Source organism: Portunus trituberculatus, chromosome 9 (genome assembly GCF_017591435.1).
Source record: "Portunus trituberculatus isolate SZX2019 chromosome 9, ASM1759143v1, whole genome shotgun sequence".
Lineage (NCBI taxonomy): Eukaryota > Metazoa > Arthropoda > Malacostraca > Decapoda > Portunidae > Portunus > Portunus trituberculatus.
The window spans coordinates 12,197,728-12,215,679 of record NC_059263.1 but is presented as its reverse complement, the minus strand read 5'-3'; the positions used below and the strand labels follow the sequence as shown (position 1 = coordinate 12,215,679).

Genomic DNA, 17,952 nt, shown 5'->3' with positions numbered 1-17,952 from the left:
ATAAGGCTCGCCCGTCCACTGCCACTGCACTTAAATAATCGTCTTCAAGCTTCTCCAGTGAAACTGTAGAGGCCTTTGCGTTTCTTGTGGGCAACTCCGAGCTTTACTACCGAAGTTCTCTCCAGGCTGTCTCGCTCTACAGGAGACAATGCTCGGTGATAGTACTTATTCTAGTCCTCCTGGCTATCGTGCCTTTTTAGCACTCCTTTCCCCGAACAGGGCCACCATGGTGGCACAGGAATCCTAGTCCGTCTGGATACACCTGTTGTCCCCTTGCAACTTAGCTCTCCCCTTCAGGTGGTTGCTATCAAAGTCTTTCTGAGACGATCCTACACTATTTGTAGTCTCTATCTCCCTCCTCGTTTTCCTGTCTCAATGGGTGATCTTGATGGCCCAGTGCGTAAGCTGACTCTTTTCCTTTTGTTGGGAGATTTTAACGGCCGTCGCCCTTTGTAGGATGAAGGTGCTAGTAATCCTCGTGGGGTTTTAATCGTTTTTTTTAATTGGGGATGGGAGGTTTTAAATTCTGGGAATGTTACACATTTTCACAGTCAGACTGGGACTTTTACAGCTTTCGATCTTTCTCTCTGTACATCTAGCTCTTTACTTGATTTTAATTGGCGGGTCCTGCCTTATTTATATGGTAGTAACCAATTTCCAATTTTAATGGAATCTGTGGACTCTGAGTCACTGTCCTGAAAAGGTGTAGGGTGATCTCGACTAATACAGTGGTCAGTTCGGATTACTTTTATTTTTGTGTAACTGTGAGGTCTACATATTATTTTTTAGGATGTAATTAATGATATGAATGAGATGAAAAGTATTCATGTATATGTGTGTACTTGTGAATCGTCGGTGTTGTAAGTAGTGAAATATAAGAACGTGATTGTGTGTATACTGTATGAGTGAATGTGGTAGGTTGTAATATGTTAGAGAAATAGTATACGAAAAGAAAAGAAACAAGTTGTATTAGTCTGTCTTAAAAAGAGTGATAGCGTGTGTCAGGCACATAGAAAATATGGAATGCGTGCATTGGATGACTGAATGATTCACTACAGTTCCGCCCCCCACGCTGGGTTTTAGACAAGGCAGATTGGCCACGATTCATCGAACTTAGCTCTTTTATCCGTCCGTTGGCTGATTATGATACTTGTTCTGAGGCTGTTGATTATTTTACTGATTTTTTACGTTCCGCAGCAGTTCAGACAATTCCCAGGACGTCCGGTCGCTTTACTAAACCTCCCGTTCCTTGGTGGAATACAGCATGCACCAACGCTGTGAGAGAGAAACGGGCGACATCGTGGGGACTCGCAGTGTTTGGATGCTTTTCGATGCAGCCGTGCTTGGGCCCATCGCGTTTTGAGAGAGGCACAAAGAGCCTCTTGGAAAGCCCATGTCTCTTCCATTAACGTTCACACCCCTCTTACGGATGTATTCAATAAAGTCCGCCGAATTGCTTGGAAGTATTCTGCGCCTTTCCTGCCAGTCTTGTTGTCTTCTGGGCGAACGGTGGGCAGATCGTAAGACTGTCGCCAGCCTCTTTGCAGAGCACTTTTGCCAGTGTTTCCTGGAAGGATCCTGCAGCGCCAGGTGCCCGTCACCGGCAGAGGATGGAATCTCCCGGCGTCAATTTTTCTTCGACTGGAGGGGAGTCTTATAATGTTCCCTTCTCTGTGTCTGAGTTGTGGACCGCTTTTTCCCAGTGTCGTGACTCATCTCCGGGTCCAGATGATATTCCTTATGCCTTCTTGCGCCACATGCCTGACAGTGTTTTTACCTTTTTATTAAATCTTTATAATATGATTTGGCATACCGGTGATTTTCCATCTTCTTGGGCTGTGGCAGTGGTTCTCCCATTTCCGAAGCCTGGGAAAGATAATCTTCACGTTACAAATTACCGTCCTATATATTTGACATCCTGCATTTGTAAAGTGTTGGAAAAGATGGTAAATGTAAGACTCATGTGATACTTGGAGAAAGGTAACTGCTTGTCATCGGGAACAGTATGTTTTCCAAAAGATAAGGTCTACTACTGATGCTCTATTATCCCTGGAGTACTCTATTTGTGAGGCCTTCGGTAATCACCACCATCAGGTAACCGTGTTTTTTGACCTGGAGAAAGCCTATGACACAGCTTGGTGCCATGGTATTTTATGTTCCTTGTTTGATTTTGGCCTCCGTGGCCACCTTTCTATTTTTATTCAGCATTTTTTATCTTTTCTGGGCTCGAGTGGGGAGGGCTATCTCTGAGGCTAGTGTTCTCATTGATGGTGTCCCATAGGGAAGTATTCTTAGTATTACCCTATTCGCAGTCGCCATAAATGGTGTTATAGATGCTCTCCCAGATGGCTTTCACAGCTCCTTGTATGTAGACGACTTATGCATCTCTTTTTCGGCTGCTAGAATGACTCTGATTGAGCGCAAGCTCCAACTGGCGATCAATAGGGCGTCCCGATGGGCCAACATGAACGGTTTTCGTTTCTCCACCTCCAAGACCGTAACCATGCATTTTTGTCGCAACCGTGGTGTCCATCCAGATCCTGATTTATACTTAGCCAATATATGTCTCTCATGTGTGGAGGCGACTCGATATCTTGGCCTTGCTTTTGATAACCGTCTCACCTGGGTTCCTCATTTCCATTCTCTTAAGGCGTTTTGTAGGAAGGCATTATCCCTTCTTTGGGTTTTAAGTCACACCTCTTGGGGCGCGGACAGGGTCACTATTGCTTCTTCACCGTACACTTATCCTTCCAAAGCTAGAATACGGTTGTGAGATCTACTCATCTGCAACAGATGCACGGCTACGCATACTTGAGTCCGTGCATCATGCTGGGGTCCGCTTGGCTACGGGTGCATTTCGGACATCTCCAATTCCTAGCCTCTTGATGGATGCTGCCGCTGGACCGCCGGCGCCAGTCTTCTGGTTTGGCATCCACCGTCTTCCTGATTCAGTCCCTTTTGTGTCAATACACAAAAGGGACATACGCCTCGCGTTCGCAGGCGTATGTCACTCAACCTAGTCTCCCTAAACCTTTTGGCCTTCGAGTCGCCTTTCTCATGACGGATTTATCTATCGTTCCAACTCCTGTCTACTCCTTCCGACTCCCACAGCTTCCCATTCTGATGACATCCTTGTTTTTACTGATGGTTTCAAATCCGGCGCAGGTTTTGGATTTAGTGTGGTCTTTTCCCTCCTTCTACCGAGCTGGTAGCTGTCCTTCAGTGGCATCTGTCTTTACTGCAGAGTTGTTTGCCATAGTCCTTGCTTTACCGATAATTTTTACCCTCCCACTTTCTTTTACAATTTGTAGTGATTCTTGCAGTGCTCTTGCTGCTCTCTCCTCCTCTATTATTTTCCTCAACCCATTGGTTTTATCAGCTTTGGAGTGGCTTTATCTGCTTAACAACAGAGGATATCGTGTTGGGTTCTGCTGGGTCCCTGGTCATGTTGGTGTTCCCAGGAACGAGCAGGCAGATCGCCTTGCCAAAGAGGCGTCAAGTCGCGCTCCATCCCCTGCCCCTGTTCCGTTTCGAGATGTATTCCAGAGTATTCGTCTGGCGATTGTTGCAAGTTGGCAGAGGAGGTGGCAAACGGGGGTTGCCACCTCGAAAATGGGAGAGATCACCAGTTCCGTTCTCCATGACTGGACATACACTCATATCCGCGACCGCCGTACACAGATTGTGTTAGCGAGGCTTTGAATAGGCCACACCTATCTCACACAAGGATATCTGTTGACCAGGGACCCTCAACCCTACTGCGATGACTGCCTGGTGCCGCTCATCGTGCGGCACCTGCTGGTAGAGTGCCCTAGTTTGATTGACTTACGACACTGCTATCTCTGCCGGTGTAGCGTTAGAGATAGCGGTGTATACTATCTCTCAAAGGTCCTTGGACCACTATGTCTGGCCCCAGGCCATGATGTTTACAAGTTCTTTGGAGAAGCTGGCCTCCTCCCCAGTTTGTGAATTTTATCTTATTATATGTATTTTAATGTTTCATTTTGTTTTATTGTATTTTTTATATTTTCAGTTACTTTTAATTTCTTTATCTTTATTCGTGTTTAGTTAGTTTTTTTATAAACTATATTTTTTTCATTAAATTGTAGCGGCGCCAAATGACCTAAACTGTTGCGGTGCTTAACCTTAGATCCATCCATCCATCTCGTCGCTAACAGTAGACATTTCCACCCATACCTGTATGGTGCCACTTTTACCATGAGGATTGACACGCAGCCTACCACTGGTTGAAAACGCTGAAAGAGCCCAAGAGTATAGTAGGTGTGCCAATTGAAGCAGTACAATTCCTGTGTGGAGTACCGACCAGGGAGAGTTTATAGAAATGCAGACACCTTGAGACAACTTCCCTGTGAGCCAAGCTGCATGCACTGCCAGCACCGGGAGCCAGAGGTAGTCTGCAACAGACTTCACTTCAGCGTAATGACTTATAGTGCCTGTAGGTATACTTGAAGAGTATGGGAAGCGCTGTTCAGCTTCCACCCATTAGGCATTTTTATTTATAGTGGTACCTATATTAGGGCCCATATTACCACTCAAGCTTATCTTTGGTGTAAAGCAATTACACCTCCACCTAGAACCTAGGTATCATGGTGACATGTTGGTAACTTTAAACCACTCGACAAATGACGAAGTTTTAAGACTATGTGGTGGGATTCAAACCTAAGCATGGACATCTGCCCAATCCCACGATCACCACCTTATCCACTACGCCGCCGCAGCTGTAACAAAAGGATCCTGATCTCGCTCCAGTGATGACCTGGCTGGAGGAGAGTGAGGAGAAGCCGTTCTAGGAGATAGAGTGGCCAGAAAGTCCCTTCACCCAGTACCTGGTGGAGAAATACGTCTGGAGCAGGCAGTGCGTTGCGGCTGGGAGAAAGAATCCTGCGGTACAGATGGGGTGAATGCTCACATGGACAAGAAGTGGCTGACTGTATCTCTCCGTGAGGTGCATGAGGGCATCACTAACAGCCACCTGGTGGTGAGGAAGACGCTGTGCCACCTTCACCAGCGGTTCTACTAGGTGGGAATGCGGTGAGATGTGACCAGATGGTGCCGGTCCAGACAACAGGAAATGTGCTCCAACTGGAGCCCCGATGGGGTTAGTTGCGGTGGATATCTCTGACCCGTTTCCCACCATGCTTCGCTGCCGCAGGATCATCTATATAGCAATGGATTACTTTGCAAAGTGGCCTGAGGCGTACGCTCTTCCAGATAATAAGACGAAGACTGCGGCAGAAACACTCATCATCTAGTTCTTTACAAGGTTTGGAAAGCTCTGGTAATTATTCTTTGAGCAGGAACGGGAGTTTGAGTCTGCCACCTTCCTTAAGTCCTACAAGCTGTTGGGGATGAAAAAGACGCGTACCACCCCACTTAGGCCGCAGAGTAACGGGATGGTTGAGCGTTACAACCGAACTCTCGTGGAAGAGCATACCCGTGGCTGCATGACATGGTGATTACGTATACGTAGGTCCGCCGAGCAAAAAGCTAACGGGAACACACCAGCGAATATGATGTGCGGGATTGAGCTCCGCTTACCCATGGACCTCACCACAGGAAGGCCTTCCGACGAATGGTTCCCAACGGTACACAGCGAGATCGCTAAGGAATTGGAACGACGCCTGGACCAGACAAGGCGTAAGGTATACAGCAACCTCCACCTGGCTGGCAGTGCGATATGGAGGGACTACCAGCAGCGAGTGAGGGATGCCTCCCATCTTCCCGGTGACCAAGTTTGGCTTCAACCCCATTGGAAGCGTGAGCTGTCACCAGAACTCTTGGGAGGGTCCTTATAGCGTCGAAGAGGCGCTGACAGACGTCACATACCACATCAAACCTGGGAACGTTGGTGGAACGAAGGTGGTATATGTGGACCACCCAATAATGTGCACTTGTTCTGGTCACTTCTTGTGGGGATGTAACACCCTGTAGCAAGGAACAGGAACAATAGTAATGAAGGGATGGAAGCACTTTTCTAGGCCTGCTTGATCGAAGAGGACAAAGGAGAAGACGAGTGTTCACTGCCAGAGTCTGCGGCGGTGAACAGTGGTGAACAACTCCTACAGAGCGTTCTTGGCTGCTCCCGAAAAATTTGTCATTCCTAGTGTGGATTAGTGATAGAGACAAACAAGACGTTCAGTCTTAAAGGTTGGGGGTTATGTAAAGAAGTGGAGGGATAGGGTATTCAAGGGGGGGGGCTAGTGTTTGGATTGGAAGAATAGGCGGGAAAAGGCAGCGGGGGAGAATCATCTTGGCTCGCCAGAGGCTTCCGTACGGGCACTTTGAGAGGACGTCATGCTAAGCCCTTCTGCTGTGTGGCCTACCTGTCTGACCTCTGTGTTTTCTTGAGGAGGATAGGCTGCTGCTAAGGACAAGGAGACCAACTGGAGCGAATTCCTGGACCGAGGCACCCCAGATGGAAACCGCCTTGTCGTGGTGGGGGGGCTTGCGTGCCCCTATGACCTGGCGAGCTAGGCTAGAGGGGTCTTAGGCCCCTGCTCCGCCCTTCCGAGGGGGAGAAGGCTACCCATGCTAGTAAGGTCGCCAGTGAGGGGTCAGACTAAATGGTTCCTACGTATGCTGCCAGTGGACCAGCGGAGCCACCCGCTGAAGGGATCGCCTAATAGGGGCCATCCTGTGCTGGATGGTTGGGTGTCCAGGCTGGGATGGTTTGGGAGGGGGTCTCAGCTCTGTCGTGGACAAACATTCGCATCATGTGCCGGAGACGTGTAGGTTGGGCTTCCTCACTCGGGGTAACGGTTTCCTAGCAGGTGGGCTTTGAGATAGGAGATACCCCAAAAAGTATCTTCTTTAGCCCATAAATTCCCGTGAAAAGCCCACATGGTATATAAAAAAAAAAAAAGACAGACAGTGGCGTATTAGATAAGATGGTGAGCGGGCAGACGTCCACTTGTAGGTTCGAATCCCACCACATACCGCTTTGAAGCTTTGTCATTTGTCAGGTGGTTTAAAGTTACCTATATGTCATCATGATACCTAGGTTCTAGGTGGTTACACCAAAGATGCGCTTGGGTAATGATATGGGCCCTAGTATGGGTACCACTATAAATAAGATTGCCTGCCCTACTAATGGGCAGAAGATTAACAGCACTTCCAATGCTATGCCTACAGGCGTTATAGGCCATACCGTAAAAAATAATAAATAAATGAAAAAAAAAGTCTTACGAACAGTAACCAGAAGAGAACAAGAAATAACGGATTCAAACTTGAAAATTAATTTATGAAAAATAGGAAATAATTTAGTTCTCAGATAGTGTAGAAAATCAATGTAACAGACTCAGTCATAAGGTTGTTAATCCTTAGTCATTAGGGAAGATAAGACAGATACATGAATGAGGATGATAGGAGGAAATAGACAGGCGTACTTCATACAAAGGCTGCCACGTGTAAGCCTGTTGGCGGCTTTTTGCAGCTTCCCTTATTTTCTTATGTTCTTATGCGTCCTCTTGTGTTATGAGCCAGAGAATAACGTTGAATGAGATCGGTGTTGTATCGGAGATAAGTTCATAACATCCATCTATGCCGATCTCCTTGAAATTACCTGGAGGTCATTAATGTATCAGCAAGTGTCTACTGTTTCTAATTTTCGTTGCTAACACAAAGCCAATTTAAGATTTTAAATTTTTTTTCGCTATATTATTCTTTACTGTATTAATCATGATAGATTTATAGCTGTTATTTACGGTGAAAGATGAAAGGAGTTTAAAAGACTAAGCAATTATTATTTTTCGTCACAACAAAGGCACAGTGGTCAGAAGAAAGTCACAAGAGTCATAACATTGTCATGACCTTGTCACCTTTATATCACAAGTGACTCCATAGGAGTCCCGACTGACAGCAGGAAGTACAGTTTAAAAGAGATGGGGCAGCCAAAGGAATCCCCAACTTTGTGAGCACGGACATGAAACACCTCCACGGCACCCGGATCTCCAAATTGTAACAATATACTCGTATTACGTCAAAATGTATCTACGCGTCACGATAACATAACTGAGTACTATATTCGATATATGACAAACCAATCACAAAGCTCCATCACAGTGTCGCTACTGTGCCGCCAAGCACGCTATTACCTCATGTCTTCTTGGACACCTACCGTCAGTGCACAAAACCAAGGCAAGCACTTCCAACAGGGGAGAATACCGCACCATTGCTTCGCTGTCTGTATGTCTTCGCCGTACTGATGCAACACACTTCTCTCATACTAGTATAAATGTACCTAAGATTTAGCTGTCCTGACACGATATCTGAACCCTGAGCGACAATAATATTAATTGGCAAAACTTTTCCCACAGATCCTCTAGCCTTATCAACTTGGTTCGGTGCTTTGTTTGTTTTTCTTTCTTTTTCAATTGTGGCTGGTATTTTATACAAACAATACCATATATTAAGTACGTTATTGTATCATATTTGTATATCCATTATTAATTAAGATTTTGAAACTGACTGCATATATTTTGCTACCTTGAAGAGTAGTAAGGAGAGTTTTGAACACGAGAGAGAGAGAGAGAGAGAGAGAGAGAGAGAGAGAGAGAGATTACGGAGTAGTTAGCAGGCATGGCCACTTGGCGTCAGGTGTTGTTGTCTCACGTTTATATAAGGACATTCTTAGTAAAGTATTAAGTATTTTTTGTTTATTGCCTCAACCGATTTTACAAGGAGAACTACAACTACCAAGCAGTTAATAGCAAATTGTTGAAGCAAATTTCCTTGGCAAACATGTTTTATAACATTGTACGTATATAACACTGATGATCTGTTTATAATAAATGAACAATTACATATTCTGGTTACAAAATGAAGGATTATGAACTGAAAAGAACTTTTCATGAAATTTCACGTTAATCAAAAATACATTGTTTGTAAAAAATAATTCATGATTTTACAAGTACCTGGGAGAAGCTGGCCTCCTCCCCAATTTGTGAATTTTAATTTGTTACATGTATAATAATGTTTTATTTCGTTTTATTGTATTTTAGTATTTTTAGTTACTTTTAATTTCATTGTTTTCAATTGTTTTTAGTTGTTTTCTTTATAAGCTACATTGTTTTAATTAAAATATCGTAGCGGCGCCATATGACCATCGCTGTTGCGGCGTCTAAATTAAAATCCATCCATCCATCCTTTTACAGAGAATGATTTTCGTATATTATGATTTTTGTCCATTATTTTGTTTTTAGTTAGTTTTATAAAATCTTGTCTGTTTTAGACTTTTATACTTATATTTTTCTTATTAATCATTGTAGGCCCTGATGATGCCTTTTGTAAGGCGGAAATGTTGGAAACTAATAAAGCAGGAGGAATGAAGATTTCCATGGTGATTTCCCTGCAGCATTTTAGTATATATATATATATATATATATATATATATATATATATATATATATATATATATATATATATATATATATATATATATATATATATATATATGCAAGAGTGGAGCACATTCTGTCTCTCTACCCTTTAGCGGAGATCTCCATCCTTGGAGATTTCAATGTTCAACACCAGCTTTGACTTTCCTCTCCCTTGACTGACCATCCTGGTGAACTAACCTTCAACTTTGCTATCTTCCATGACCTAGAGCAACTGCTGCAACACCCTACTTATACTCCTAAACCATCTTGGAGACAAACCCAACATTCTTGATCTCTTCCTTACCTCTAATCCTTCAGCTTATGCTGTTACCCTATCTTCTCCGTTGGGCTCCTCCGATCACATTCTCATTACTGTATCTTGTCCTATCTCTCCAATACCTCTCCCCGGATTCCCCTAAATGTAGGTGCCTATGGCGTTTTGCCTCAGTCAGTTTGGGAGGACATGAGGAGGTATTATGCTGATTTTCCCTGGAGTGATTACTGTTTCCGTGTCAGAGACCCATCTCTGTGTACTGAATGCATAACAAAAGTGATAGTGTCTGGCATGGAGGCGCACATTTCTCATTCTTTTTTTTCAACCTAAATCTTCTAAACCTTTGTTTAACACAGCCTGTTCTTGATAGAGAAGTTACCCACAATAAGTACTTGAGCCTTCCATCTCCTAAATCTCATGCACTTTACATTTCTGTCCGGAATCATGCTATGTTTGTTCTTTAACTTGCCAAAAACTCCTTCAACTCCAAGTCTCATTGGGACTTATGGCATCTGGCTAAATCATCTCCAATAACTTTACTTCTTCATCTTTCCCTCCTTTATTTCCCCATGATGGCACCTCTGTCATCTCATCTGTCTTTAAAGCTAATACGATACGATGTGGAATGTCTTATTTAATATGGTGCTTACAAAATTTGGTTATAAGTTTGCGTTGTGCTATTGTGATATCGTGGCAAATCATTAGTGGTTTCAGTAACGATGACTTTGTTGGATGACATTTCATTGAGAAATTTAAATATAATGCAAGGATGTGTAGTGGTAAACAGTTAATGATGAAAATGAGGAAAGAAGAGTTATTGATGGGGCAGCAAGATAATTATATATAGAATTAAGACGAATACATATTAAAGAAATACGGATACGGATGTTGAATATCAAGAGATTAAGTTGACATTATATATTATGATGCAGTTAGGGAAGTACCGATATGGAAAGAGTTCACGTTGATAGTAAATTATGAAGAAAATATTAATATTTAACCTGTGGCGTATATAATGTGTTTCTTGTCTGTGTGTTGGCGATTAATAGAGGACGGTGATGTTTGAATATTCTGAAAGAACTGTAACTTTTAAATATTTTGACAGAAAACTAACTTTTGAGTATTGTGTCAGAAAACGGTAACTTTTGAGTACTATGAGAGAGAAAGGTAACCTTGAGTATTGTGAGAGAGAGAGAGAGAGAGAGAGAGAGAGAGAGAGAGAGAGAGAGAGAGAGAGAGAGAGAGAGAGAGAGAGAGAGAGAGAGAGAGAGAGAGAGAGACCGATAACCTTGAGTATTGTACTAGAGAACGGTACACTTTTAAGTACTGTGACAGAGAACGGTAACTTTCGAGTAGTATTGAGATAGATAACGTTAACTTATTGAATTAGCTGTTAAACATTATTTTTTTTTTTGATAATTTTATTGCACTCCAAGGTGTCAAGCATAAAGTACAGTACAGTCATGGAACAAAATATATACATGGGACTCGTGCCCCTTGGGACACGCTGTAAAAGAGGTAGGCTGCATGAAACAGGTTAACATCCACCAAAGTGTTGATGGCGCATGATAATCAAGTCTAACAGATTTCCATCTGACAACAACTGTTGACACGTGTCAATCAATGTGAGTCCCCGCGGGAGTAAGTCTGCAAGTAGTGGACATCGCAGGCAATAATGGTCCAGTGTGTTGGCACCGGGCGTGTCGCACAGCCTACAGGAGGAGAAGTGAGGCGCGTCCTCCGCCTCAGCCACCTGCCAGACTGGTCTCCAGCCAAGCCTGAGGAGCGCACACACCACATTGTGGCGACGAACATGAAGACCACTGCGACGATACGGGTGTTGATGAAGGAGGAAGTGGTCATAGTGTGGAATCGATGCGCTGGTGGCCCTCTCAGCATTGCGACGACGGTGGGTGGGGGAACGGGCGGCCTGTCGAACCATCTTCCTGTAGCACAGGAGTGAGGCAGCAGGAGCATCAGCAGCTGGTGGGTCCAGATCGCAAGCAGCCCTGGTAAGACGGTCAGCAGTGTCGTTGACTCGGAGGCCAATGTGGGAGGGGATCCACAGAAAGTGAACTACCAGGGAACTCGCGTGGGCGGTGGCCAGCTGGCGGAGGAGTCGTGTGACGAGGTGTTGATATGCCGACCTGTGAGAGGTAAGGGCTTGCAGGGCTGGCTACGAGTCACAGATGACCAAACCACTGCTTCCGGTCCGTGTTAATAAAGTCACTGCATCCAGCAGTCCATGCAACTCACAGTACGTAGAACTGGAAGTGTTTGGGAGGCGGCGCCCTGTCCAGCCCTCTCGAGGTGGCTCCAGGCTGGGGGAGAAAACAGCACAGCCAGCACTGCCGTCCCCCTGCAGGGAGCCGTCAGTGTAGAGGTGATGAGCCACACGGAGGGACGAGGACAGTCTGGCGATGGTCTCAAGTGCACGCTGGTGCAGTAGCTGAGGCAGGTCAGTCCTGGTGCCTGGAGTGTAGGAGACTGCTGGCACAGGAGTCTGCCAGGGTGGCAAACCAGGGGCCACATTTTCCGTCATGACATTGATGTTAAGTCTCCGAATGTGAGAACATACGCTACTGACAAGCGTACGTCCACCTGGGCGGAGCAGAGGACGAGGTGCAGCTGGGTCCAGGGACGCCCTGATAGTGTGAGCGTAATGAGGAGAAAGGTGAGGGTACTGAAGGCATTTGATGCTGAAGTAAGTGACATTAGAAAATATTCTGTCTACAAGTGGGGGGAGACGAAGTTCGTGTTCCATATTGACAATCCTGGTGGAGGCAGGACACCCCAAGATGAGTCTCATTGCTTGGTTTTGAAATTTTTCAAGAGGCTGCAACGTTGTTCTGGAGAGCTGACATAGGGAAGGGGAGAGGTAGTCTATCACTGAACGGATGAAAGCAATGTAGAAGGTTCTGGCGACAGGGATGGAAAGTCTGGCAGCATAGTTAGTCAACCACTTGAGAGGAGCGAGACGCCGCTGCAACCGAGCCAGGAGATCTTGAACAATGGGATGAACACGTTGTCTTGCTGGGATAGCAGGAGTAATCCGCACAGGCGCTCCCAAGTAGAGATATTGGGTGCACAGAGGTATAACATTGTTCCCTACGGTGAATTCAGGCAGATTTCTCGCTGGACGTGGGGAGAAAGTCCTGCTTTTTTCTGGTGAGATGATGAGACCACATGAGGAAGCTGACACATAGAAGGACTGAAGGAAACGTTGCATGTCATCTGGAGAATTTGAGTGGATACATATATCGTCTGCATAACAAGTTATGGTTGTGTCAGTGACGTCAGGAAGGAGAGAGAGAAGGCGATGCATGAGAATATTGAATAAGGAGGGACTAAGTACTCCACCTTGCGGAGTACCGAGCTCAAAGTTCTTAGTGGTGCTCAGCACTCCCTTAAACAAGACACAAGATGTTCTGTCTCGTAGATAAGCACGTATCCATCTTAGAAGGTTGCCTTTGACGCCAAAATCAACGAGCTGATCGAGTATGATATCTCTATTGGCAACATCAAATGCACTCTTCAGATCGATGAAGGAGACAACACTGGCTGGAGAGAGACGAGTGTAGAGCTTCATAAGGCAGTGGTGCGTTCCTCGCTGGGGCAGGAAACCGTACAGTCTGGCTGAGAGCTTGTGTTGTAGTCGGAACAGGAGGCGAGAGAGAAGAATGCGTTCAAGAACCTTGCAGAAACAGGAGGTGAGAGATATTGGGCGGAATTTATCGGTGCCAGGCTTGGGGATGGGCACAATTGTATTGTGAGTCCAAGCTTGTGGGACGTGCCCCAGGCGGAAGCAGATGTTGTACAGCTGGAGGAGGGGATTGCCCGGGACGTCTCGAAGTGCACGGAGAACTGCATAAGTGATACCGTCATCACCCGGAGATGTTGCCCAGCCCCTGGCAAGTGCCCGTCGCAGCTCGTCCTCAGATATAGCTACGGCATCCTCCTCATCAGTACTCAGTAAGGCAACTTGGAGACGGAGTGCGCGGTAGGCAGTAGTCACCTGCCGCCCGGTGGAATACTCCAGGAGAGGTATTTACGGGGATGTAGGCAGTGCTGCAGATTGAGTGATTCCCCGTGTCCTCTCTTCCCGGTTCCCTTTGTGGTCTCATTTATACAATTGAGCAGCTGCAGCCTGCCCTCTAAAGACAACTTCTACTACTTCCTACACTACACTACAACACCTTACACTTTTACACTCTCTTCAAATCAAAATTTAATAATGGCTTCACCACGCCCTGCCTCGGAGTCCCCTCTGGGAGGGACCATAAATGTCCCCAGGTCGGACTGCCCCTCTGCTGTCGACCTTGGGTGTCTTGACACTTCATCTAATACTTTCACTATCAATTTCTGCAACATTCGTGGCCTTCGTTCTAATTTTCAATCTGTGGAACACCACCTCTCCTCTACTAAACCTCATCTTCTCTTCCTAACCGAAACACAGTTGTCTGTGACTACTGACAGCAGCCCTTTTCTGTTCCCTCCTACTTGCTCTATCCTCATTTTCAATCCAAAGCTGGATGTTGCGCATACGTGCGTAACGACACCACTTGCTCTCGTGCCCACAATCTTGAATCTTCAGAATTTTCTACCATCTGGCTAAGACTTCAATGTCACTCTCTAACTAAATTCATCTGTGCTGTATACCTCTCACCTAATTCCTCTGACTATGTAAAATTCTTTGACTATTTGACTTCCAAGGTGGAGCACATCTTATCTCACTTTCCTTTTGCTGAGATCTCCATTTTAGGGATTTCAATGTTCACCACCAGCTTTGGCTTTCATCTTCTTTCACTGACCAACCTGGTGAACAAACCTTCAACTTTGCTATCCTTCATGACCTAGAGCAGCTAGTGAAGTTCCCTACCCGTATTCCTGACCGCCTTGGAGACACGCCCAACATTCTTGATCTTTTCCTAACCTCCAACCCTTCTGCTTACTCTGTTAAACTTTCCTCTCCGTTGGGCTCCTCCGACCACAATCTAATTTCCGTTACCAGTTCTATCACTCCAGTGCAGCCTCAGGACCCGCCTAAGCGGAGGTGCTTCTGGCATTTTAACTCTGCTAAGTGGGAGGAACTAAGGCAGTACTATTCTGATTTCCCTTGGGATGATTATTGTTTTCATGTCAGAGATCCTTCTCTTTGTGCCGAGCGCATAACAGAGGTGATTATCTCTGGCATGGAGCTATACATTCCTCATACTTTCTCTAACCCTAAAGCTAAAAAGCCTTGGTTTAACTCTGCTTGTTCTCGTGCTGTCAATGATAGAGGCGGCTCACAAACGGTTCCGTAGCCATCCAACTGCTGAAACTCATGCCCTATATATTTCTGCCCGTAATCATGCCAAATCTATTCTCCAACTTACTAAAAACTCTTTCATCAATAGAAAATGTCAAAGTCTTTCCAATTCTAACTCCTCTCGAGATTTCTGGCATCTAGCCAATAATATCTCTAACAACTTTACTTCTTCGTCTTTCCCTCCTTTACTTCATCCAGATGGCTCTACAGCTGTCTCTTCTTTTCTAAAGCTGAACTCTTCGCTCAAACCTTTGCTACCAACTCAACTTTGGATGATTCTGGGCATATTCCTCCTACTCCTCCACCCTCTGACTACTTCATCCCTAAAATTAAAATTCTTTATAAAGACGTTTTCCTGGCCCTCTCTGGCCTTGATTCTCGGAAGGCTTACGGTCCGGATGGAGTCCCTCCTGTTGTTCTCAAAAACTGTGCTTCCGAACTCGCTCACTGCCTGGTCAAACTCTTTCATCTGTGTCTCTCTACTTCTATTTATCCTTCTTGCTGGAAGTTTGCTCACATTCAACCTGTCCCTAAAAAGGTGACCACTCCAATCCTTCTAACTACCGCCCTATAGCTTTGATTTCCTGCCTTTCTAAAGCCTTTGAGTCTATCCTTAATAGGAAGATAATGAGGCATCTATCAGCTCACAACCTTCTCTCTGATTGCCAGTATGGTTTCCGTAAAGGCAGATCTACTGGTGATCTTCTTACTTTCCTAACTGAATCTTGGTCATCCTCTTTTAGGGACTTCGGTGAAACCTTTGCTGTCGGCCTTGACATATCGAAAGCCTTCGATAGAGTCTGGCACAAATCTTTAATTTCTAAACTACCCTCCTACGGATTCTATCCTTCTCTCTGTACCTTCATCTCCAGTTTCCTTTCCGATCGTTCTATTGCTGCTGTAGTAGACGGTCACTGTTCTTCCCTAAAACTATCAACAGTGGTGTTCCACAGGGTTCTGTCCTATCACCCACTCTCTTTCTATTATTCATCAATGATCTCCTAAATCTGACTCAATGCCCTATCCACTCCTATGCTGATGATACCACCCTGCATTATTCAACAGCGTTCAACAGACGCCCAACCCAACAACAATTAAATGACTCAAGGCGAGATGCTATAGGACGCCTAACTTCTGATCTTTCACTTGTTTCTGATTGGGGCAGAGAAAACCTGGTTTTGTTCAATGCCTCAAAAACTCAATTTCTACAACTATCTACTCGACATAACCTTCCAGACAACTATCCTCTCTTCTTCAATAACACTCAACTTCCCTCTCCTCTACATTAAACACACTCGGTCTATCCTTCACTAAAAATCTAAACTGGAAATTTCACATCTCTACTCTTGCTAAATCAGCTTCCAAGAAGTTAGGTGTCCTATGGCGTCTTCGTCCATTTTCTCTCCCTCCCAGCTGCTTGCTCTGTACAAGGGCCTTATCCGCCCGTGTATGGAGTATGGCTCTCATGTCTGGGGGATCCACACACAGCTTTACTAAACAAGGTGGAATCTAAAGCTTTTCGTCTTATCAACTCTTCTCCTCTAACTGACTGTCTTGATTCTTTAAGTCACCGCCGCAATGTTGCATCTTTATCTGTCTTCTACCGCTGTTTTCATGCTGTCTGCTCTTCTGAACTTGCTAACTGCATGCCTTCCCCCTCCTGCGGCCTCGCTGCACAAGACTCTCTACTTCTTCTCATCCCTATTCTGTCCATCTTCCTAATGCAAGAGTTAACCAGTATCTTCACTCCTTCATTCCCTACACTGGTAAACTCTGGAACTCTCTACCTGTGTCTGTATTTCCACCTGCCTATGACTTAAACTCTTTCAAAAGAGGAGTGTCAAGACACCTCTTACGTTAACTGGACCCTCCTTTTAGATTTTTTTTGTTTTTTCTCTTTCTACTTTCTTCTTAACAGGGCCTGGCAACCAGCGGGATTTTTTTTTTTCCAACACTTTGTTTGCCCTTGGCCAGTGCCCTTGTAATGTAAAAAAAAAAAAAAAAAAAAAAAGTGTTTGTGGGTGGAGAGTGCATCTTGAATGTGTGCTGGGAGGCTGCTGGCACGGGACTGCGCTGACCACTTATTGATGAGGTCCTGTGCATACTGAGCAGGGCTGTGGTGGATGGCACTTTCTTCTTCACTACTTTGTTGATGAGGTGCCACATGGAGCCATCACTCGTTTGATGGTTGATGCTATCTGTCAGCTTTTGCCACGATCCGTTTGCACACAGCGCTGTAGGGCAACTAGGTCATCTCTTGATAGTTGATACTGGTGCAGAGTCTCAGGATTAGGTTGCCTCTGAAAGGCAAGGCCAGCCTGCATGGCCTTCCCTTCTGCCTGAGCGATGCGGCTATCCAAGGTGTGGGCACCACTGCGACGCCGGATGTGTGGCCTGCTGACGTATCGGATGTAAAAGACATGTGTGGCATCAACTAGAGAAGAATATAATTTGTCAGGGCAGTGGAGGTCAAGCATAGGGAGAAGGGTAGTCATATAGGAGATGTACGTAGGTCGGTACTTGGGTGGGATGACAATGCGAGTGCGGGTGTGAGCGGAGGCAGCAGGTGCAGCAGGGAGGGAATAAAGGAGACTGAGACCAATGTGGTCAGAGAAGAGCGCTGGAACAGATGCACATCTGACTTGTGAAGGCACGAGTCCACAGGTAAGGATATGGTCTAGAGTGCCCCCGCGAGCGTGTGTGGCACCAGCAGTGTCCCAGCTAGTCAGTCCATTTCGGCGAATGTACTCCAGAAGGCGAGTCCCACTGCGATTCACTGTGCCAGAAAGATCGCCTATGGAAGGGTGTCGGGCATTAAAATCTCCTATATAAGCTATGCCATGGATGGTGGGAGCAAGGAAAGTAGCTGCATTCAGCCCTCCTGGAGCTGAGTACACATTGCAGAGCCGTATGCAACCGCCTCCAACAGTGACCTCAAAGAGCTGGAAGGTGGTGGCATCATCCACAGA

At 45.5% G+C, this 17,952-nt stretch overlaps 2 protein-coding genes across 2 annotated transcripts in view; both read right to left on the bottom strand.

Moving 5' to 3' along the window:
* Positions 1–8,266, bottom strand: part of LOC123501410 (trypsin-1-like) — a 30,095-nt gene extending 21,829 nt beyond the window's left edge. The window contains exon 1 of the mRNA XM_045250232.1: positions 8,138–8,266. Coding sequence (XP_045106167.1) covers positions 8,138–8,192 — 55 coding nt within the window. The 5' untranslated portion in view covers positions 8,193–8,266. The remainder of the gene's footprint in view (positions 1–8,137) is intronic.
* Positions 8,267–11,209: 2,943 nt separating this feature from the next.
* On the bottom strand, positions 11,210–17,149 carry LOC123501726. The gene is made up of 3 exons (XM_045250731.1): positions 17,048–17,149; positions 11,934–13,687; positions 11,210–11,819 (listed from the first exon to the last, which is right to left on the bottom strand). Exons 1-3 carry the CDS (start codon positions 17,147–17,149, stop codon positions 11,210–11,212), a joined length of 2,466 nt encoding a protein of 821 aa, XP_045106666.1.
* Between the last annotated feature and the right edge of the window lie 803 nt (positions 17,150–17,952).